Genomic DNA, 22559 nt, shown 5'->3' with positions numbered 1-22559 from the left:
CATGTTGTGCTCCTAGGTTTCTACCAATGCAGTGCGTATACTCGGATGTTCAGCAACAGATGATGTATCCCGGTGTCTTCGCTAGGCAGCACCCGCTAAATGCCCCACCTCAGCGGCTTCCACGATCGCTAGAACGTCGCCCTTCACAGGCAACGATATGGAGGCGTCGTAGCCGATTTCAAAGGGGTCTCGCATCACTCGAAGGTGGAACTTGCTCAAGACTGACGCGAGCGCAACCTTCAACTCGAGCATGGCCAATTTAGCTCCCAGACACGACCTTGGACCGGCCAAGAACACCAAGAACTTGTACGGCGAAATGACCCGCAGCTTTCGCGTTTGGGGGTCAATCCAGCGTTCAGGTTTGAAGTCGGCAGCGTCTTCCCCCCAGATAGATTGCAATCGAGCGACAGCAAACGTGGGGATCACCACACGCGTTCCACACGGAAGGAACATCCCATCACTAAAGACGACATCCTGCGTTACAGTGCGGCCGATGAGTGGAGCCACAGGATTCAGGCGCAGACTTTCCTTGATGGCGGCTTCCAGGTAGACGAGCTGCTGGACATCATTCATGGTGGGAGGGGTGCTGTCCTCTTCAAAAAGTTGTGGTAACTTTGCCAGAAGTTCCTCGCGGATCTTCATCTCGACGTCCGGGTACCGATTCATCATGATGATGAACCACTGTAGACTTTGCGACGTGGTTCCTCGGCCCGCAGCAGTGAAGTTGAACGCCATGTCTCGGATCAACTTTGGCGTGGTCTCCACACGGCAGGTGGCCGCAGATCCGTTTTCTTGGGTTGAGTCACGATCCCGGTACTCGTTGGTCTCCTTGGCGAGGAAGAGCGATATCAAGTCAGGGAGGCGCTGCGGATTGGCGGGGGCGGCATCGGATTTCGACGACATGGACTGCGAGATCACTTGGTAGATGACTCCATCGACACGCTTCATGTCAAGCTTTAGCTGCTTCTCATCGCCCATGTCGAGGGCTCGCTTCAGTCTCCAGAGCCACCCAGGTTGTTGAACACGGCGATGGATGCCAATGGGCAGGCGAGTGAACGCACAAAAGAACTCGTTGTGCTCTTGGCTCGACAGCGAGTGCATGTCGACGCCAAAGCCCACGCGCGTGAATACATTGGTCGCGTACCAGTCCATGGTGTACTTGAGGTTAACCGGAATGCCTTGCTGCGTCGAAGCGCTGGTTTGGCTGCTCGTACAGTGCGCCAGCAGTGTTTCGCACAAGACCGTAGCTTGCTCGCGAACGACTTGCTCCATGCTTTCGCGCATCATGTGCAGCGAGAAGAGATGGCTGGCAGTCTTGCGCTGGTGGATCCACGACACTCCGTCCGCTGCGAAAATGCCGTCGCCAAACACGTCGCTAACCAGCCACGCACTGCACTTGCCGAAGTTATCGAACTTGCGATGCAAGACATCCTCGAACGCTTCAACGTCCGAGAGCACCACCGTTGTGGGGCTACCAAGAGCAGCGAGAACCCATGGTCGTCCTTCACACCGTCGACACTCTTCGAGCATCCAGTCGTGGATATCGTGTCGGTGCTGGAACATGAGGTCCAGCGTGTTCCCAAGCACCGGAAGAGTCGACGCAGGGCGAGCGAACTTGGACAACGCTCGCGCTTGCTTTCTCGAAGACAAGAACCACCACCCCAGCAGCAGCGAGCACACCAAAACGCCCCACGAAGTCGGCGACACGTTCAACGCCAGCTCGAGCGGACCCCACATAGCGAATGACGTGGCAAAGATGAAGCTTGGAACGAGGCAAATTGGCAAGTGATAAAAGCAATCTCGACGCGCTTCCAGCACCCCGACGCGGCGTCGGACGCCATCGTCCCGCCGAACCTTCCAAGGTAGAACATGCGTCAACCCGGAACAAAAGCCTCGTAGTCACCCGGCGTAGCATTCCCTGGAAACCAACAACATGTGTCCTTCTTCAAATGCCGCTCGTTCTTCTCTTTGGAGCACCTTCATCGCCGTAGAGCACATTACACATAGACAAGCATCGCCTCGCGTGATGCCCACAGTCCATTCGGTTCAGTTGTGTCACCCGTGCGAGGGATACCATGCCTCCCTGGTTTGTGCTTGATCGTTACAGTCGCCGTCTTGTCGAGCATGGTGCTGCCTTTCGCCATCGCGGCGTCCTTGGTTGCGGCAGCGATAGCCTACTTCACCTCTCCGACCGAGCAGGATCGAGCGGTGTGCGAGCTGCCGACACCTCGCAGCACGCTCCCAGTGCTCAAGAACACGCTGGACCTGACGGTCAGACAGCGAGCGCGGATCTACGACTGGATCCTGGAGCAGTGCAGGGAGCATGGCGGACAACCGTGGCGCGTCTGGGTGCTGGGTCGACCCCCTGCAGTGGTCCTGAGCTCGCCCGAAGCTATGGAGGACGTGCTCAAGACCCAGTTCGACGTGTTCGTCAAAGGCGCCGCTGTCGCTGAGATATCCCACGACCTGCTGGGCGACGGCATCTTCACGGTCGACGGCAGCAAGTGGAGGCACCAGCGCAAGGTTGCGAGCCTCTTCTTCTCCATGAACATGATCCGGAACGCCATGGAGAACGTGGTGCGCGAGCACAGCGTGCTGTTAGCCGCCAAGTTGAAGGCGGCGGCGGACAGTGGCGAGACACTCAACATCAAACGCGTACTCGACTTCTTCACCATGGACATCTTCACCAAGATCGGCTTCGGCGTGGAGCTGCGCGGCCTGGAGACTGGCGGCAATTGCGCCTTCATGGAAGCCTTCGAGCGCGCATCACGCCGCATCATGGCGCGCTTCCAGCAGCCCATGTGCGTCTGGAAGCTCGCGCGCTGGCTCAACGTCGGCGCGGAGAAGCAAATGGCTGAGGACATGAAGCTCATCAACGGCGTGGTGTACGACGTTATCCACCGCAACCTGGATGAGAAAAACAAGCGTGAAGGCAGCGGACGCAAGGACCTCGTCTCGCTCTTCCTGGAGAAGGCGAGCGTCGAGTACGCTGACGACGACCACACGGAGATGACCCCGGTCATGCTGCGGGACATGTCCATGGTGTTCATATTCGCTGGACGCGACTCGACATCGCTCACGATGACCTGGTTCATCATCGAGATGAACCGCCATCCAGAAGCTCTAGACAAAGTGCGGCGCGAGCTCACCGACAAGATGCCAAGACTCGGTCTCGACGATACCGAGACGCCCAGCATGGAGGACATCGACGATCTCGTCAATCTCGAAGCGGCCATCCGCGAGTGCATCCGCCTGAACCCGGTGGCGCCGGCGATGCAGCGCGTCGCAAGTCAAGACACGACGCTCTACAACGGCACCTTTATCAAGGCTGGCACGCGGGTCATCCTGCCGCACTACGCCATGGGCCACCTCGAGACGGTGTGGGGCCCAGACGCCGAGCAGTTCAAGCCCGAGCGCTGGATTGACCCCGACACGGGCAAACTGCTCCGCGTGTCGCCGTACAAGTTCACGGCCTTCCTGGCGGGGCCGCGCATGTGCCTGGGCATGCGCTTCGCCCTCGCCGAGATGAAGATCACGCTGGCCACGGTCCTCAGCAAGTTCGACGTCCAGACCGTGGAAAACCCAGAGGACTTCACGTACGTGCCGTCCGTCACCTTGCAGGTCAAAGGCCCCGTAGACGTCACGATCACTAGAGCGCAGGCGTAGAAGGCGTAGAGGAGCTGAGGCGAGACTTTGTTGTGATATCCAAGTTGAAGTGTTCGGACCCGACCACTTCTGACCCCACGTTGGGTTGTTGGTCTCATTTGTCGTCTCGACCGTTGAACGATATGAAGCTGGAGGCGCTAACGGCTCTACTGTCGCCTGCATCGGTAGCCGCGTCCTGCGTGGCGCTTTTGCTCGTGTATTTGGCGGTGCCGTCGGCTCATGATCGAGCGGTGAAGCACCTGCCGACTCCCGAGGGAGATATCCCGGTGCTGCGCGGGACGTTGGAGATCGTCCGCGCGCAGCGGTCGGGGAAGTTCCACGACTGGGCCCTCGACTACTGCCGCAAGTTCCGGGGCCGGCCCTGGTGTCTCCGCATGCTGGGCAAGACCCCCAGCGTCGTTGTCTGCTGCCCCGAAGCCTTCGAAGACATCCAGAAGACCCAGTTCGACGCGTTCGACAAGAGCCCCTTTGTCTCGGAAGCCATGTACGACGTGCTGGGCCAGGGCATCTTCGCTATCAGTGGGCCGCTGTGGCAGCACCAGCGCAAGACGGCGAGCCACTTGTTCACCTCGCAGATGCTGCAGTATGCCATGGAGGTGGTCGTTCCCGAGAAAGGCGAGGAGCTGGTCAAGCGTCTCGATGAGATCTGCAAGAAGGAGAGCGAGGCGGACCGAGCCGTAAACATGAAGCGGCTGCTGGACTTGTACACTATGGACGTCTTCGCCAAAGTGGGGTTCGACGTTGATCTGCATGGTGTGGAGTCTGATCGGAACGCCGAGCTGCTCGATGCGTTTGACCGCATGTCGGTGCGCATGCTGGAGCGAATCCAGCAGCCCATTTGGTACTGGAAACTGCTGCGCTGGCTGAACGTTGGACCGGAGAAACAGTTAGCCGAAGACGTGAAGACACTGGACGATATGATCTACAGCGTGATGTCGAGCTCGATTGAGGAGAAGAACCAAGGAACTCATGCAAGCACGCGAAAAGATTTGATCTCGTTGTTTATCGAGAAGTCCAAAGTCGAGTACACGAAGGGAGTGCACACGAAGAAGGACCTCAAGTTGATGCGCGACTTCGTCGTCAGCTTTCTGGCTGCTGGGCGAGAGACCACCGCGACATCGATGTCGTGGGTGATCTTGATGATGAACAGATACCCAACAGTCTTGGATCGCGTGCGTCAGGAACTCAAAAACAAGTTGCCCGATCTCGTGAGTGGCAAAATGCGCGCTCCCACCATGGAAAACATCCAACAGCTTGTCTTCCTCGAGGCAACTATCAAGGAAACGTTGAGACTCTTCCCTGTTGTTGCGATCACGGGCCGCTCGGCTACGAGAGATGTTCGTCTGTATGAAGGCACTTGCATTAGAGCTGGCACGCGGGTAGTGATGCCTCACTACGCTATGGGCCGCATGACGACGGTGTGGGGTCCAGACGCTGGTGAATTTAAGCCGGAACGCTGGATCGATCCTGCCACGGGGAAGATCAAGGTGATGTCGCCGTTCAAATTCAGTGTATTTCTCGGCGGACCTCGGGTGTGCTTGGGCATGAAGTTCGCTCTGGCCGAGATCAAAATCTCACTCGCCAAGCTCCTGAGCCAGTTTGACTTCAAGACGGTGAGAGATCCATTCGACTTCACGTACCGCTCGTCAATCACGTTGCAGATCAAAGGTCCGCTTGACGTCGTCGTGTCTCGACCCAAAACTTGAGCTGAGAAAGCCAAAGAGATGTGAGACCGGTCGTTTGTCTCGTGTGTAGACATCATGCTAACGGTCTTATCAAATCTAACTGTCGGGTGGTTCCCGAAGAACGCGATTGCTTTGAAAAGCTGTGGCAGTTTGAACAAACTTCTCTCACATTTTAGGAAAATGGTGTCGGGGCATGGAATTGCTGACAAAACATGGCCGTCGCCTGCGGCCATTGGGATGATGGGCTTGGTTCTCGTTCTAGTGTAGTTAGCGTCTCCCTCAGCTCAAGCTCGAGTTGTGCTTCACCTACCCACTACCTTCTTATCTTGGGAAATACGCTATCCTACTCATGGCACGCGTTCAGCTGTCTGGGCGCTTCCACGACTGGCCTCTCAGCAACTGCCGCAAGTATGAAGGTAAACCCTGGTGCATCCATGTTATCGGCAAGGCTCCTACCCTGTTTGTATGCACACCTGCAGTGTTCGAGGGTGTTCAAAAGACTCAATACGAGGCGTTCGGCAAGAATTCCCTGATCGTTGAGGCAGCTAGGACGTTCTTGGACAAGGAGTATTGTGTAGGCTTTGGGATTGACATACATAAAGTGGAGATGCACGAGATTATCGCGATGTTGGAGGAACTGCAGAGGTAGTCCTCTCGAATTGTTGAGCGCACTTTGGAGCCTAGTTGGTTCTGGAAACTTCGATGGGTACTCTATGTTGGAGTCGAAAAGCAGTTCGCGAAAGACACGAATTATATGCTGTATGGCTTCATTGCACGTTCCGTTGAAGAAGTCACAGCGTGGTCAAGTTAGTGGCGAAGATAGCACAGATTCTCGCATGGATCTCATTTCGTTGTGCCTTGACTAAGATGCTGCTGACAATGGGAAAGAGGCGTAGTGTACTCACAGCGATTTAAAAGAAGCCACGCTACTTCCAGCGAAACCAGAAACTGGAGTAGCGTGGGGCTGTGCGGTTTCAACGTGCTCTAACCACGTAGCATACACTACGGTAGTATTGGTTAGAGACCACGGGCTTCGGCATCGTTCCAGGTAATGAAAACTAATATTACGCAGAAATCAGTATTGAATACTCAGATTTAAGTATATTGGCGTTCATCGACTACCGTACGGTGGCTAAAACGTCGCTGTGTCGACCTGCTGTCAATACCGGTAACACGACGTCGGGCACGTACCGCGCTTGACTCCGAGTAGACTACTGCAGTGGCTGCAGTGGTCTGGAATAAGGTCGTGCTAGTCATTGACGTTCACTTTGAATATGAAACACGCACTTGGAAATGAACACCAAGCACCACTACCTACACGTAGCTTCGACATCGGGCAGCTATCTCAGCTCTCTACCTGCTTACGGACACTCGCACTCGCAATTCTCCGAGAACTCCTTTCCGTTCGGGTCATCCGGCACGTCCAGCGTCGGGTTGCGGTCGAAGAAGCCGTCCGGGCGGAAGCTGAAGCCGGCGTAGTCAACGGGCATGATCGGCCAGTCCTCGACGCGAGGGAAGTGCGTGAGGCCGAAGGTGTGCCAGACCACGATGTCCTCGTCGTCTACCGATCGGTTGGCCTTGGCGTAGGCCGGCAGACCCGAGTACCCCGGGTGCTGGTTTGGCGTGTAGCCGGCGGCCCACATCTCGTCACGCGCGAATTGCGTGACCCACAGGTGCTTGGTGGCGTACTGCGCGCGCTTATTGATTGAGCTATTGTCGGCCGCCAGTAGCAACGGAGCGCCCTCGGGGTACAGGACATAGCCCGTCGGTCTGCCAAGACGGTTCAGCTTCTCGCTCGAGGCGATCAACCAAGCGCGGCCCAACTTGTTGTCCGCCTCACGCTGCGCGTCGCTCTCACACTCAGACGGGTGGCCACACGCTTGAAGGCGTTGCCCACGGGGTTTTCGGGGCTGATCGGCAGGCGCTGCACCTCGAGCTCGTCGACGTGGCACTTGTTGCCATCGATGGCCACATCCAGCCGAGCAGCGAACAAGTGCTGGTGGCACGGCGCACCGAGTCGCGGCGCCATCTCCGTGGCGAAATCGTACTCGCCCTCGGGACGGCCCGACGAGAAGACGATGCCCGTGGCCTTGCACTCGAGCTCGATCTTGCCGTCCAGGTAGAAGTACCAGTAGAAGCCGTAGTCGTAGTTGCCCACCGTCACGAAGAACGAGATGACAAGACGGCGCTGGCGACGCACCGTGCCAGAATTGGTGAACACATCCGTATGCTTCCAGAGCGTACCAAAGTCCTCTTCGTGGATGCAGATGGCGTTCTTGAGCAGCACGGGTTCGCCGAAGTCGTTCACCACGGTGGCGTCGAGGTATTGGATCTTGCCGAGGCAGTCACACCCGAGCACGAGGCAGTTGACCAGGCGCCCGAACTGGTACTCGCCCGCGTCGAAGTAGTTCTGCCACTCGTGGGTGGGCTGCGGTTCGCCGTAGGGCACCACCATCTCGGAGATGGCGGCGCGGTTGAGGATCGGGCACTTGGTGCCGCGGTCGTTGAACGAGATGTCGTGCAGCGTGAGGCCCTCTCGTCCGTTGAAGCCGATGCGGACCTCCCAGTTCTGCCAGTTGAGCACGTGGTTCTTGACCGTGAAGCTCGCGCCTTCGGGCTGCGTGATCCGCAGTGGCTTCATGTCCGTGCGCATCGGGCCCGACAGCTTCGGGTCCAGGTAGTCGCCCGATTCGATCGGGACGTGGTCGTAGCCCGTGTCGATGAGGCGAATGACTCGCTCGTTAGCAAGGTCGACATGGGCCACAATGCCGTCGATCGGATGTGCGAACATGGAGTGCGTGTTCTCAGTCGCCAGGAAGCTCAGTACACGAATCATTCGGCGGTCAACCTCTTCCTCATAGCCGAACACACCGGCCGACAGCGGGAGGTGGCGAACAATACCCAAGTCGGTGATGCCGCGCTTGGCCAAGGCAGCAACGTAGCCCGGGTCGGCCTTGGTGATGGTCTCAGCAGCGACGTAGTCTTCGTCCAGGATCGAGCCCCAGCCGTCCGTGGCGGGGTCGAGTTAGTGGTTGTGTACGACCTTGCGGGCCGGGACGTCGACCACCATCTCACGCGCCACGTTGCTCGCCTTGTCCAGCACAAGCAGACCGATCTCACGGGGGACGTCGTCGCCAGCCTTCCAACCGTCCAGCGTCTTGTGGTCGGGCTCGCGCAGCATCACGTACGAGTAGCGGAAGTTGGGTCCGACGTAGCCAGCCTCGTCGACAATCTGCTTCATGCTCTGCACCTCCGCAGCCGTGATAGGGTCGAGGGGGTGGATAATAGCCGCAATTTCGTTGAGCTCGGGCGTCTTGGCGTGAGAGCACATCTGCGTTGTAGAGCTGGGGAATGCGCGGTGCTCGGTAAATCCGAAAGTGAATCCGGCAGCGTGTCCGCAGCGCGCACTACATGTAGTAGTAGCCGTATCTTGAAGTGTACCGGACTCGTATCGTAGCAAGCGGCGATTTGATGAAGGCCCTCCTTCCTGCTGTCTACGGTCCCGTTGGATCGATTACCCGTGGCGATAGAGTACCATCATCGGCGAGCTGAACCCGAGCGGCGGTAATAAAACTTGAGCGTACTTGCTAGCTACATATAGCAGCACGCTATGAGACTGTCGAAGGTGACGTAGTGCTGCAAGTTCCGATGAGGGTTCTGTATGGTGCTAACCCGGTGAGCGTCAAGCAGGACATGATCGTCGTACCACAATACACTTTTGCCAGTCGATACGGGTCTGACAGCAGCTAGAGCCGCTGCGAAGTTGGCCGAACACGGATGTTGAAGTTGCCTTGACTCGATGCAAATCCGCTGCATCCGGGCTGGAATCGAAGGAGAAGCAGCCCTTTGGGGAGCGTTCTCATCAACCTCGCGCTGCTCGGGGCTCTCATCTCGTATTCGTTCCAGTTGGTGTCGTTCATCATGCTCCGCATCAACCAACCGGATCGTCAACGACCATATCGTAACCCATTCGGTGTTCCAGGTGCTGTGATTTGCCTGTTCTTGTGTCTTGTGTGTTTCGCCTCCATCGTCTACAGCGGGACATCCAGCAACCACTTCCTCATCGCTGTCATCACGGCTGGCATCATATTCGTGATTGGCACCGTCTACTACTTCAAGTCGGTTCTCCCGCGTTTGAAGAGCGAAAAGGCCAACCAAATTTCGCCCAGACCGTCCAAGGGTCTGCGCCAGAACCTCATGAGCATCCAAAGCAACGTGTAAGAAGTGTAGTTTCTAGCAGTAGCTATGAGCTTTGCCCCTCCACACCAGTAGTAGTATTCATGTAACATCAAATTTCGGAATATGAGCACAAAGGGAATTCACCAACAAGCCGTTAAAGGATGCTTGATCCTGAACACAGTGAGGTATTGACAACGCCCGCATCCAGCAGCTCTAAGAAGGGAGGGAAGTGCTGCAACGGACGTGAGTCTGCGCCCCATAGAGCCTGAGCCTCGAGTCGGGACATTGACCATTACATTTTCTCTAAGCGAGCATTGCAGCATGCTTACATGGCGTCTTCCAAGTATTGTTAGCTTTTACAGCCAAAACGCCCAGCCGAGCACGCTTCAATTGTTCGGGCCCACTTCAACTCATTCTGATTTTTTAGGGACGAACTAAGTAAATTAAAACCAACATGTAGGCCTGGATCTCACTCGCCACATAACTGCCAACTCAATTGTACGTCAACTCGGGGGCCTCTAAGCGTTCTTGGTACCATAAACGTCAAGCGACAGGTGATCCGCGTACGTTCCAACTCACTTTGTCATTCTGCCACATTCGTCATCTCGGCGTTGTAGCGTACAACAAAGAGCCATCCTGTGTTCCCAGATCTGAAGCCGTGTATCAGTCGAAAGTCGGCCAAACAGTAGTCGCTCAACTGGAGCAACGTATAGTCACCGTCAACAACAAAACGGACATCAGGCTCATCGAAGGTGTTGCTCTGTCGCAGCAGCTCAATGCCCCAAAACGCTCATCTAAATTGTTGCTCTGTCGCAGCAGTTCAATGCGTTGCTCCAGTTGAGCGACTACTGTTTGGTCGACTTTCGACAGGATTCAACTGATACACGGGAATTCCTTGCTTCAGATCTGGGAACATACGATGGGCTCTTTGTTGTATGCTACAACACCGAGATGACGAAGGTGGTGCTGCGGAATGACAAAATGATTTTCGCATCACCGCGATGAACAGTAAAATCGATCACTCGGGAAAGTGTGTAAAGAAAACGTTTGAGCACCTCAAACTGTGCAGGAACCAGCCTGTTCAACCTTTCCACTGCGTTTGTGCCATTTAGAGCCTCGAACAGCGTCGTCGGTGTGTTGTGCCCTGGGATGCTACTCGACAGATAGGACCTTTTGGACTAGAAGGATTGGGACTTGATGGAGAGGAAGTGCTCTTAGCCGAGGCCAACGATAATAAAACTCCTCAGTTTCCAACTTATCAACAACTACACACGACGACATAGCAGGCGTGATCTTAATGCACGGAACCTTGCTCAACGAAATGAAACAAGTGTTCAGCTGACGGTGCTTCCTGGTCAGCAATTGAAAGCGCGAGCAAAACTGGACGAGGGCATCCCTTGAGGACACCCACGTCCTTTAAACCACTTAGCTACATACTCTTTGATCTCTCCCAGAGTGAAGTTCGAATACTCGATACCAGGCACAAGATTCTGAGGAATATTGACAGGATACGAAAGCGGTACGTGGGAGTTAAGCGGTAAAATGCAAACATTAACACTCGAATGTTGAAAGATGATGAACAGAGAGCGCTGACCGGCAAACCATTGTTGGCGGAGTTAGTATCGCGCGCGTGAAGAGAAATCTGGGCCAAAAGAAAATTGCGAATTTTTCAGCGGTCGAGGTGTGTGTGGCGGCAACATTTGAGGCCTGGTTCGAGCAAAGCTGTGGAGTGGCGTATGATATGGAGTGGGGTTCACAATGCACGATCTACCTCGTGGTGGATGAAACGGAAATGCTTTACAACAAAGTTGGATGCACTTCAGGCAGGAGGAACTCGCTAACGTTTTGGCATCTCGTCCAGGTCGGTGGACCCCTGACAAGTACGTCTCTACGTCGGTCGAGTTGATCGATCACATTTGCGACCAGCCCCTTCCGAGACAGCATATCCTTGTCGCTTTGGTCGTCGAGTTTGTTAGAGTGGGTTAGTCCTGTTGAGCTGCTTGCAGCGCTACTCGATGCAGCGGGTGATGGAATTGCTGAGCCTGCTGAAGGCGGGGTCAAGGCGGAAGGGCGAGTAGCACGATAACGATAACGCTGGCGAAGACAATGCGGAATAGGACGATGCGCGACTGGGCGTCGCTCTTCAATTCAGGCATGGCAGACCCGAACACACAGAGATATACAGCGTGGGCGAAGAGATTTACGTAGCGCCAGCAGGTTTGAACTGAGCTACACCAAGATCTTGATGTCCTCGTTATTTGAAGTGAAGTCCGCTTTCAGGTATCCTTCGTCGTCGTCGAAGACACATCGCAACAGGGATAACATTATATACGCCGCGTCAATTTCCCCTGCTAGTACAGCACTTAGGCCGTTGTACTTTATCCTCCTTCAGTCTTCTTCCACGCCAGGCGGAGCTGCAAGCCGCTTGTGGAAATGGGGATATCTTGCTGGAAGATGGCATGTTGGAAATCGTCTACTCTAGAATGCTCACGGAGAACACGGCAATACACTGCGCAGTAAAACTTCACATAGTCCATTTTAACCAACATTTTCCCAGAAAAATGTTTTCTCTTGCCAAGAAATGTACGTTCACGAACAGCGACGATGAATCACTCATCAGCATGGATACTTCCCGAACAACTTCAATGAGGGGGTCGGCGACCGATATGAAACCCGCGCCTCATAGAACCGCACCTCGTCGGATATTACCCGAAGAGAACGACATCGAGTGTCAGTGTAGAATTACTTCATCGCAGGAAGCAGCAGAATGACAGTCTACACATCTGTCGAGTCACCAGTCTCAGCAAAAGATGAAGACGACATAATCACACATCCGGGGCCTTTCAAAACTACCCCAGCATCGACAACCAGTAATGGTGAAATCAAAACGGTTCCACTGCGAGAACTCTTCTCGTACGCGGAACGCTTGGAGCTATCGCAGCCGATCCAGATCGTGCTACTAGGCGATATTTTGAACTCGTTCAACCCCTCGAGCCCAGTGCCGATCTGACAGAAAACATCAACAACGTCGTGCTCAACTTCGTCTACGTGGGCATTACCGCGTTCGTCTGCGGTTTCCTTCAAGTGACCTGCTGGTCTATACAGCCGCACGTCAAGCCAAACGCATCCGGAGTGAATTCGTTCCAGCTGTCTTGAGCATGGAGACCACCTGGTTCGACTTGAACGACCCAATGCAGATACAGACGAGGGCGTGAATAAGGAACGCCTGATATATAACAACTTTCAAGTGGTATGAGCCAATTAGAGGGCATAAATTGCCATTGATGTGGACAAAATACTTGATTTAGTTAATTATGCCACTAATCTGTGTCCGGATCACGTATAAGCCGGCGTGGCGCCAACAAGATTTGATGGTGTCGGCGTCCAGCGCATTCCACGCGTTGCTGCACCACGTGACTGCGTCCGATGTCTCGATTACAAAGGGGACCAGCTCGCAGCACAGTCTCCAGACTGCCTCTTCGCCGCAGTCTTGCAGTACACGCCGCTTGATCCACGCGATCACACCTTGGTCCATGGGTTGGATCGCTGGAGTCCAGGGCCACCATAGACGCCTGCGGCAGCGAAAGTCGACCGCAATGCGCTTGAGCGAGCTCTCGTTGTCCAGGATCCTCTTGACGGACGATTTGCCCGGCGCCTTGTCCAGCGCAAACTTCTCCCGAGCCCATTCTCCTAGCGTCGCGAGGCTCCACGTTGGCTCGCGGGTGCGCATTGCACAGAGGGCTGCTTGGTGAGGCGCATTCTCCGTGCTTGCCGCTCCACCTTGTTCGTGACAAATTCGAATTTCCCGCCCAGCAGAGGCCCAGCTGGCCAATTGCGATGGCCAATGTCAGTGCTTCAAGCTCTTCCCTCTACAATTGCATAACATTAGGTTTTGGGGGTTATAGGATGACACCCGTTCCTTATTCACGCCCTCGTCTGTACTCACTAAGGTGACGGAGGCCGCAATCGCCATCCAAGAGGGCATAGACCGCAGACTCGTTGATGGTCTCCACTTCATCGCGATGGCACTCAGTGGTATCGTCATTGGGGTCGTGAAAGGCTGGGAGCTGGCGTTGGTTTTGCTGGCATTTACGCCACTTCCCTCGTGATGACAACGCGAGCTGGCATCAAGAAAGGTCTAACGGTTGGCTGGGGAACTGGGGTCATATATTTCGTCGCGTTTTGCACCTACGCGTGTGGCATGTCCTTCGACGCCGTGAAAGTTGCGAATGATCGTCTTGATGGCAAGGATTGCGTAGGCTCTGGTTGCATGATGGCGGCCGAGTCGTGGTGGTTTTCTTTTCGATCATCAATGGCACCAAGGTGCTTGGACGTGCAGGGCCAAGCGTAGGGGCGATTTCGTCGGCGAAAGTGGCAGCTTACGTAGTATTCCAAACCATCAAGAGGTCTTCGCTGATCGATCCTCTAAGTGGCGAAGGAGGAGTACCAGAAAACGTTTCGGGGCGAATTGATATCAGTGACGTAACTTTCGCTTATCCTTCGCCACCCGAAACACAGATATGTTGCACCTACTCGTTATCAATTGAAGTTGGCGAGATGATTGCACTCGTGGGGCCAAGCGGGAGCGGCAAAAGCACCGTTGTGACGCTCTCGGTTTTACGATCCGCTACAAGGCTCAGTGAAATCGACGGAGAAGACTTGCGACATCTAAATGTCAAGTGGTTGCGCCATCAGATTGGGTTTGTTGGCCAAGAGCCTACACAATATACCACAACGATCTTGGAAAATATTCGTCATGGATCACCGTTAGCAACTGATGACCAAGTGATCGAAGCCACAAAACTGGCCAACGCTCATGACTTTATTGTCGAATTTCCCAAGGTTTCGCCACTGAGGTCGGCGAGCGTGGAGCGCAACTTTCAGGCGGCCAAAAGCAACGCATCGCAATTGCTCGAGCCATCATAAAGAGCCCTTCTATCCTGATCCTGGACGAAGTCACCAGCGCACTTGATGCTGAGTCGGAACAAGCCGTGAAAGAATCCTTGATTCGTCTCACAGCTCACTCAAAGCGCACCACCACCACAATCGCGCATAATTTACAGACAATTCGAGATGCTGATCGAATTGCAGTTCACAACGACGGCGCTATCGTGGAGGTTGGTTCCCGTTATGAGCTGATGAATATTCCTGACGGACAAATTCGGCGTTTAGTAGACGAGCAGGTGCAAGCGACGAAGCGTGAAGTACGAGAAGCTTTTTTACACGGTATTGAAGAACAGTAAGAAGGAAAGTCGGACTTGCTCACCAAACCTGCCAAGCCCAAGACATCAGCAACGTAGAAGAATTTGAGTACATCACAACCGAGAAATCTCCATCTTCAGTCTCAACTCGTAGGATTTGGATGCTATCATTGCGAGACTGGAGGTTTTGGGGGATCGGGACTGCCGGGACAGTGGCATATGCGGTAGTTTTTCCCGTGTGGGGTTTTATATTCACGAAGATCACCGTGCTCTTTTACACGTACACCCCCACGAAGCACGAGATGCTCCATAACGCACGCTACTGGTCTCTGGGCTTCATCGGCTTAAGAATTGTGTTTGGATTTTCTGTCACATTGCAGAACTTTGGTTTTGCAATTACACCACAACGACTAAATGCACGCGTGAGGAGTTTAACGTTCGGCGCGATGCTTCGGCAGGAAATCAGATGGTTGGATAGGACCGAAAGTTCGCCTGGAGCTCTCGTATCTCGACTAGCGGCGTATTCGGCTGCACTACATATTATGACATTGGAAGCTCTTAACCACGGATTGGCGAACATCACGACTATCAGCATAGCTCTGGGTACCTCGCTTCTCTACAGTTGGCAAATGACGCTGGTCATACTGCCGCGTGTCTAATCTTGGTGCTGGCATTTTACATTCAAGGGCGGCAGATGAGCGGTACTGCTTCCAACAAGAAAAATAAAGTAGCGGATACAGCCGCTGGAATCCTGCTGCATGAGTCGATAAGTTCAATCCGGACTGTGGCATCTCCTGAGATGAAACAGGATACCGGTATTATCACCAGATATACAAAGTGCCAGGAGATCTCCAACAAAACAAGGATGGCCTGCTCGGCGGAATGACGTTTGGGTTTTCGTTGGGGATGACATCCCTGTTCTTCGCGTTCTTGTTCTATATCGCTGGTATTTGAGAACGGAACCGTCAAATTTGAGGACGCTTTCATCGTTCTCATGGTGATTATGTTGAACATGTTTGCAGCTGGAATGGCAGCACAAGACACCACAGCTGCTGCTGCAGCCAAGTCGTCTGCTGGAAGGGTCTTCAATATTATTGATCGTGCCCCAGAGATCGATGCTGCGTCGTCTTCAGGACTCACACTGACGCGTGTGAAAGGGGACATCACGTTCCAAAATTTGAGATTTACATATCCATCACGCTCCAAATTTGAAATCTACCCGCGACTTCACTCTAAATGCTCGTCGAGGCCAACCTGTAGCTCTTGTTGGGTCTAGTGGAAGCGGTAAAAGTATAGTGCACCACTAGAGCGGTTCTACGACCCGTTGAGTGAGGAGGTGACACTGGGTGGTACGGATCTCCGACAGTTAAACGTCAGTTGGTTTCGCGAAAGAGTTGCGCGTGTCAGTCAGGAACCTGTGCTGTTCTCAGGAACCATCGCCGACAACATTAAACTCGGTAAGCCCAACGCAACCCGCGAAGACGTGACTGAAGCGGCCAAAAGCGCAAACGCCTTTGACTTCATCGCCAACTTCCCAGACGGTTTCGACACGGACGTCGGGGAATGCGGTGCCCGGGTATCTGGAGGCCAAAAGCAGAGAATTGTGATTGCTCGCGCCATTTTGAGAGATGTCGATGTGCTGCTCTTAGACGAAGCTACCAGTGCATTAGACTCCGAAAGCGTGAGGTTGGTGCAGGAATCGCTGGATCAACTGCTGGAGTTGAAACTGCGCACCACTATCATTGTGGCTCATCGATCCGACGGGCCGATATAATAGCTGTTCTCGGTGATAGAGGCGTAGTCGAGCAAGGCACAGACGATCAATTGATGCGGATCCCAAGTGATATGCATAAGTCTGTTACGGCGAGGCAAACACAACTGTTGTAAGGTATCGTACTGAAATTGTGCGAAAATTCGTCGACTATTATTACGTACCAAGTTGATTCCGTCAAGCCATTTTTTCATTCACTGTTATATGCAGTAGCAAAGCATACTGCTTCTGCTAAAAAAAATACACTTCTTACACGTTACTCTGAATGCTCATGAGGTTCTGGCGCAGACTCTTGGACGGCCTGGGCGAAATCTGGTTGAACTTTTCACTGTTCAGGCGCGGGAGAACCTCCTTGTAGTAGTATCCCGTGCCGATTGCGAACAAAATCACAGCCGTGATGACAGCGATGAGGAAGTTGTTACTGGATGCCCCGCTGTAGATGATGGCGGCGAAGCACACCAGGCACAAGAACAGGCAAATCACAGCACCGGCAATTCCAAACGGGCTGCGATATGGTCGCGGGCGATCCGGTTGGTTGATACGGAGCATGATGAACGACACCAACTGGAACGAGTACGAGATGAGAGCCCCGAGCAGCGCGAGGTTGATGAGCACGCTCCCCAAGTCTACAATTCCGACGATGTAGAAGAGGATAATAGCGAGGACCTGATTCACGACACCTCCCGTGATCAAAGCAGCGTATGCCGAACCGCGAGTCGGATGGACCTTCGTGAGGAACTGCGGGAGATATCCGTCGCACGCGATGGCGTACACCAGTCGACTCATGCAATACACAAACGAGTGCGTGCTGGAGATGATGCCGATCACAGTTAGCCACATGAACCCCGCGGTGGTGCTGTTGTCTCCGAATACGCTTTTGTACCCGGTCACCAACGGAGCTGTGGTTTCGAACATGGCGGCAGCCCCCGGGTAGATCAGGCATTGGCACACAAGCGTGAGGACGGCCAAGATCACGAGCGTCGCCATTGACCAAATAATTCCACGCGGGATATTCTTCTCCGGCTCAATGGTCTCATCGACAGCAAGCGGTAGCTCTTCAATGCCGAAGTAGAACCACAACGCGAACGAGATGCCCTGGATCGAGTCGCTCCAGCTTGTCCACTCCCAATTCTGCTCCACCACCCACGTCGTGTAGTCAAGTTTGGTGAAGGAACCACAGTAGAAGATGACCAACATGATGGTCGAAAGCAGAGTAGCGAAGACCTGTACTCGGAACGTGGCCTCGACTCCCATGATGTTGAGTGAGATGAAGATAACGTTGAAGCCGATCCACCAAAGCGGGCCGTAGTTGGTGTCCAGACCAAACAGGGCGTCCAGGTACAGGAAAATGCTGTAAAATGTCGTTGCAACCGTGGCAATAACCTTGACCGTCTCGGCAAGCCCAGCGAAATATGCCGCCTTGGGGCCGATGCCGTGAAGCGAAAACACGTACGGACCACCACCCGACGGTATCGACGCCGACATTTCGGCGATGGAGAAGGTGAGGAGCGTATACAGCACCGTCACGAACACCAGTATGACGAAAAGACCGTTGAAGCCAGCGATCAGCGAGGATTGCCACCCATAGAATTCGCCCCCAATGACTGTGCCGACACCGAGGGCCCACAAATGCGGGGTCTTGGCATACCGATGACTTTCATTTTCGGTGGTGAGAAGACCATCGACGGATGGATATACCGCTGGCGACGCCATTGTGGAGATATGGTTAACGTCGATCGCCGGCAAATTGAAAAGTGAAAGTCGGCAAGAGAGGTTTACCGGATGCTGAAGCAAACTGATGTTGAGGCGGGGCTAGACTTATTACAGCTAAACAAGCGATTTAACAAGGCACGATAAGGTGTGCAGCTCTTCGAGATGCGTGCTTCAACCTCTGGTAGTGAGCGTCGGTGTGCGTCACTCGTACTCGGGCGGCTCAGATCAAAATCAAGGGGACCCGATTGGCAGGGGGGGCTGCGTCACGGAAGACGAAGTTGAAAAGAAGAGTCGATAGACTCGTTGCTTATATCAAAGCTGGCCTTTGGCACCAATGCCAAGCTACAAGCTTCATCACCACCGAGTCAGGTACGACAAGGACAGCGATATAAGACGTCTACGGCGAGCTCGGTATGTCGCTGCTGCGCTTTGTATGTAATAATGAAATTGATTCTACCGCTAGTTGGTGACGCCGCGCAAGCCGCCAATAGGGACCCCCCGACAGCTCTGGCGAGCGGCAGACAGTGATGATCTGCCTGCGGCATAGCTCGATGTGCGATGCAATCCCCGGACTCGTTTCTGACACTTAAACGCATCGCCGGTTCGATCAGCGATGCTCGACTCGCACTGATCAGTCGTATCGATGATGGGGATCTGGTTTGTTGCTACCTGCAAAGTACATGCGTGGCCAGAACGGCGAGGCTGCTTCAGCGTATCGGTGAAAACAAACACTGAAGAACTCTGGTTGAGGCGAATAATCTGCTGCAAAAGGCATGGGAAGCTCCTACCTGTTTGAAATTGACACCACAACTGATGCAGACGCAGCTATAATGTTTACCATGTGAAATGGTAGTGTATGGAGCAACGCAGAGTGAATCTTAGTGCAAAGTCGCCCTTGTTGAGTTCACGCCTCGACCAAGGCAGCATCAAACAAAGGGACAGACTGACGGTGCTCTCGGGTAGTGAGACGAATACGGGGTCTCCAAGCAGCACGACCCGCATATAGCTACGTTGCTATGCTGCGGCGTAATTCTTCGCCCTCGTAGCCTCAAGTCGCACGAAGCAGCCCGGCGGAAAGATGATGGTACGCTGCAAGCCCTGGTAACGCGCGGACTCGACTAGGTCGATTGCCAAGGATTGAACGGAGCGATTCGATGCCATGTCCGACGCCACCTGGGTTGCTCGGTCGCTCGCTTCTCCATCTCCAGTCTGTAGCCTACACCTTGCGCTTCTTCCCTCTACCCGTTCCTACATGTACCAGGAAGATCGTGCAGCTAGGGCCGGTTTCGGTGATGGTCAAGGCAACTTCAACGTCGTCACCTTCGCAGCGGTTCTGTCGCGGGGCCCGGCTCTGCGGTGCCGACGGCGCGCTCGTCACCGCTAGTCGACTGGCAAAAGCAGCGAAAAGTGTCCTCCGGGACGATTGTGGTACGCTTCCGGTGCCTGGTAATCTGCGGGAGCTCGATATCTCCTCGCATGACGCCGGTCGGGTCAGCTCCACCCAGAACCCCCACCGGAACCGGCGGTGCGGCGTCACCTCCACGGTCTCACCTCGTCGCCGTTAGCTCATGTCCGACACGAGCGCCCAAGTCCGTGGTCGTCTCCAGCACCAGTATGATGGTACTCGGCTGCGGAGCTGGTAATCGATACCAACACTCGATGAAAGACGGCAAAGACACCATTAACTGCACTACGTCTCCGTTCGGTTGGGCTCCGAGCTACGGATGCGGCTCCTAGCGTTGACATCAGCTCCACTCCATCTCGACTCACTTTTGGTTTTCCTGCCTGACGCGCATCCGCCACTTCACTTCCTCAACAGTTCGAGATGTGCTCCCACGCCAATACACCCGAGCTCAATGACGCGGTCATTCACCCACTCGACCCTCTCACGGCCGCAGAGGTGCAGAGCATGAAGCAGATTGTCGGCGAGGCTGGCTACGCCGGACCCAACTTCCGCTTCTCGTACGTGATGCTGCGCGAGCCCGACCACAAGACGCTGGACGGTTGGAAGGCTGGCGACGACGTCCCCCGTGAGATCGGGGTGCTTGTGCTGGACAAGGCGAGCAACGTGGCACGTGAGATGGTGGTCGACGTCCCGGCCCGCAAGGTCGTGCACAACCACCAACTCAACCCCGCCACGGACGGCTGGGGGCCGATCCTGGACGAAGACTACGTCGCAGCTGAGACCATCACCAAGGCCGACCCGGGCTACGTTGCTGCCTTGGCCAAGCGCGGCATCACCGACCTCAGCGTCGTACGTAGTGTGCCATTATCTGCCGGCGTGTTTGGCTATGAAGAGGAGGTCGGCCGCCGAATGATCCGCGTGCTGAGCTTCCTGGCGACTGAGAACACGCACTCCATGTTCGCACACCCGATCGACGGCATTGTGGCCCATGTCGACCTCACCGACAAGCGAGTAATTCGCCTCATTGACACGGGCTACGACCACGTCCCGATGGAGTCGGGCGACTACCTGGACCCGAAGCTGTCAGGCCCGATGCGCACGGACATGAAGCCACTGCGGATCACGCAGCCCGAAGGCGCGAGCTTCACGGTCAAGAACCACGTGCTCAATTGGCAGAACTGGGAGGTCCGCATCGGCTTCAACGGACGAGAGGGCCTCACGCTGCACGACATCTCGTTCAACGACCGCGGCACCAAGCGCCCGATCCTCAACCGCGCCGCCATCTCCGAGATGGTGGTGCCCTACGGCGAACCGCAGCCCACCCACGAGTGGCAGAACTACTTCGACGCGGGCGAGTACCAGTTCGGGCGCCTGGCCAACTGCCTCGTGCTCGGGTGTGACTGCCTCGGCAAGATCCAATACCTCGACGCCACCGTGGTGAACGACTTCGGCGAACCCGTGCTGCTCAAGAACGCCATCTGCATCCACGAAGAGGACTTTGGTACGCTCTGGAAGCATACGGATGTGTTCACCAATTCTGGTACGGTGCGTCGCCAGCGCCGTCTTGTCATCTCGTTCTTCGTGACGGTGGGCAACTACGACTACGGCTTCTACTGGTACTTCTACCTGGACGGCAAGATCGAGCTCGAGTGCAAGGCCACGGGCATCGTCTTCTCGTCGGGCCGTCCCGAGGGCGAGTACGATTTCGCCACGGAGATGGCGCCGCGACTCGGTGCGCCGTGCCACCAGCACTTGTTCGCTGCTCGGCTGGATGTGGCCATCGATGGCAACAAGTGCCACGTCGACGAGCTCGAGGTGCAGCGCCTGCCGATCAGCCCCGAAAACCCCGTGGGCAACGCCTTCAAGCGTGTGGCCACCCGTCTGGAGTGTGAGAGCGACGCGCAGCGTGAGGCGGACAACAAGTTGGGCCGCGCTTGGTTGATCGCCTCGAGCGAGAAGCTGAACCGTCTTGGCAGACCGACGGGCTATGTCCTGTACCCCGAGGGCGCTCCGTTGCTACTGGCGGCCGACAATAGCTCAATCAATAAGCGCGCGCAGTACGCCACCAAGCACCTGTGGGTCACGCAATTCGCGCGTGACGAGATGTGGGCCGCCGGCTACACGCCAAACCAGCACCCGGGGTACTCGGGTCTGCCGGCCTACGCCAAGGCCAACCGATCGGTAGACGACGAGGACATCGTGGTCTGGCACACCTTCGGCCTCACGCACTTCCCTCGCGTCGAGGACTGGCCGATCATGCCCGTTGACTACGCCGGCTTCAGCTTCCGCCCGGACGGCTTCTTCGACCGCAACCCGACGCTGGACGTGCCGGATGACCCGAACGGAAAGGAGTTCTCGGAGAATTGCGAGTGCGAGTGTCCGTAAGCAGGTAGAGAGCTGAGATAGCTGCCCGATGTCGAAGCTACGTGTAGGTAGTGGTGCTTGGTGTTCATTTCCAAGTGCGTGTTTCATATTCAAAGTGAACGTCAATGACTAGCACGACCTTATTCCAGACCACTGCAGCCACTGCAGTAGTCTACTCGGAGTCAAGCGCGGTACGTGCCCGACGTCGTGTTACCGGTATTGACAGCAGGTCGACACAGCGACGTTTTAGCCACCGTACGGTAGTCGATGAACGCCAATATACTTAAATCCGAGTATTCAATACTGATTTCTGCGTAATATTAATTTTCATTGCCTGGAACGATGCCGAAGCCCGTGGTCTCTAACCAAAAACCACCGTAGTGTATGCTACGTGGTTAGAGCATGTTGAAACCGCACAGCCCCACGCTACTCCAGTTTCTGGTTTCGCTGGAAGTAGCGTGGCTTCAACGCACAATCTTTTCATCGTTGTGAGTTCGGTACGCCAACCCAGATTGAATACCCACATGAGCAAAGACACCGAGCGAAGAATTATATTAATTATATAATGCAAAGAT

General features: G+C 55.0%; 8 protein-coding genes across 9 annotated transcripts; 4 read left to right on the top strand and 4 right to left on the bottom strand.

Moving 5' to 3' along the window:
* Positions 1–81: 81 nt before the first annotated feature.
* On the bottom strand, positions 82–1737 carry IUM83_06358 (putative cytochrome P450; the record flags this gene model as incomplete). Its single annotated transcript, XM_067930558.1, has 1 exon — positions 82–1737. One exon carries the CDS (start codon positions 1735–1737, stop codon positions 82–84), a length of 1656 nt encoding a protein of 551 aa, XP_067800531.1.
* Positions 1738–2124: 387 nt separating this feature from the next.
* Positions 2125–3666, top strand: IUM83_06357 (Cytochrome p450; the record flags this gene model as incomplete). Its single annotated transcript, XM_067930557.1, has 1 exon — positions 2125–3666. One exon carries the CDS (start codon positions 2125–2127, stop codon positions 3664–3666), a length of 1542 nt encoding a protein of 513 aa, XP_067800530.1.
* A 122-nt stretch (positions 3667–3788) lies between these two features.
* On the top strand, positions 3789–5372 carry IUM83_06356 (Cytochrome P450; the record flags this gene model as incomplete). Its single annotated transcript, XM_067930556.1, has 1 exon — positions 3789–5372. One exon carries the CDS (start codon positions 3789–3791, stop codon positions 5370–5372), a length of 1584 nt encoding a protein of 527 aa, XP_067800501.1.
* A 1340-nt stretch (positions 5373–6712) lies between these two features.
* Positions 6713–8343, bottom strand: IUM83_06355 (Histamine oxidase; the record flags this gene model as incomplete). 2 transcript variants are annotated; one of them, XM_067930555.1, is made up of 2 exons in its annotated part: positions 6713–7192; positions 7282–8343. In XM_067930555.1, the coding sequence occupies 2 exons, from the start codon at positions 8341–8343 to the stop codon at positions 6713–6715; spliced, it is 1542 nt and encodes a 513-aa protein (XP_067800333.1). The 2 variants fall into 2 exon arrangements, with proteins under 2 accessions (XP_067800333.1, XP_067800332.1); XM_067930554.1 differs by having other exon boundaries at positions 7156–8343.
* Positions 8344–8376: 33 nt separating this feature from the next.
* Positions 8377–8682, bottom strand: IUM83_06354 (Histamine oxidase; the record flags this gene model as incomplete). Its single annotated transcript, XM_067930553.1, has 1 exon — positions 8377–8682. One exon carries the CDS (start codon positions 8680–8682, stop codon positions 8377–8379), a length of 306 nt encoding a protein of 101 aa, XP_067800529.1.
* Positions 8683–9197: 515 nt separating this feature from the next.
* IUM83_06353 (Amino acid/polyamine transporter) lies at positions 9198–9572 on the top strand (the record flags this gene model as incomplete). Its single annotated transcript, XM_067930552.1, has 1 exon — positions 9198–9572. One exon carries the CDS (start codon positions 9198–9200, stop codon positions 9570–9572), a length of 375 nt encoding a protein of 124 aa, XP_067800498.1.
* A 7179-nt stretch (positions 9573–16751) lies between these two features.
* IUM83_06352 (Amino acid/polyamine transporter) lies at positions 16752–17987 on the bottom strand (the record flags this gene model as incomplete). The annotated part of the gene is made up of 1 exon (XM_067930551.1): positions 16752–17987. One exon carries the CDS (start codon positions 17985–17987, stop codon positions 16752–16754), a length of 1236 nt encoding a protein of 411 aa, XP_067800331.1.
* Positions 17988–20040: 2053 nt separating this feature from the next.
* Positions 20041–22005, top strand: IUM83_06351 (Histamine oxidase; the record flags this gene model as incomplete). The annotated part of the gene is made up of 1 exon (XM_067930550.1): positions 20041–22005. One exon carries the CDS (start codon positions 20041–20043, stop codon positions 22003–22005), a length of 1965 nt encoding a protein of 654 aa, XP_067800497.1.
* Between the last annotated feature and the right edge of the window lie 554 nt (positions 22006–22559).

Source organism: Phytophthora cinnamomi (genome assembly GCF_018691715.1).
Source record: "Phytophthora cinnamomi strain GKB4 chromosome Unknown Contig1, whole genome shotgun sequence".
Classification (NCBI taxonomy): domain Eukaryota; phylum Oomycota; class Peronosporomycetes; order Peronosporales; family Peronosporaceae; genus Phytophthora; species Phytophthora cinnamomi.
Note: the sequence above shows the minus strand (reverse complement) of the source record. Positions and strands in the feature narration are given on the sequence as shown.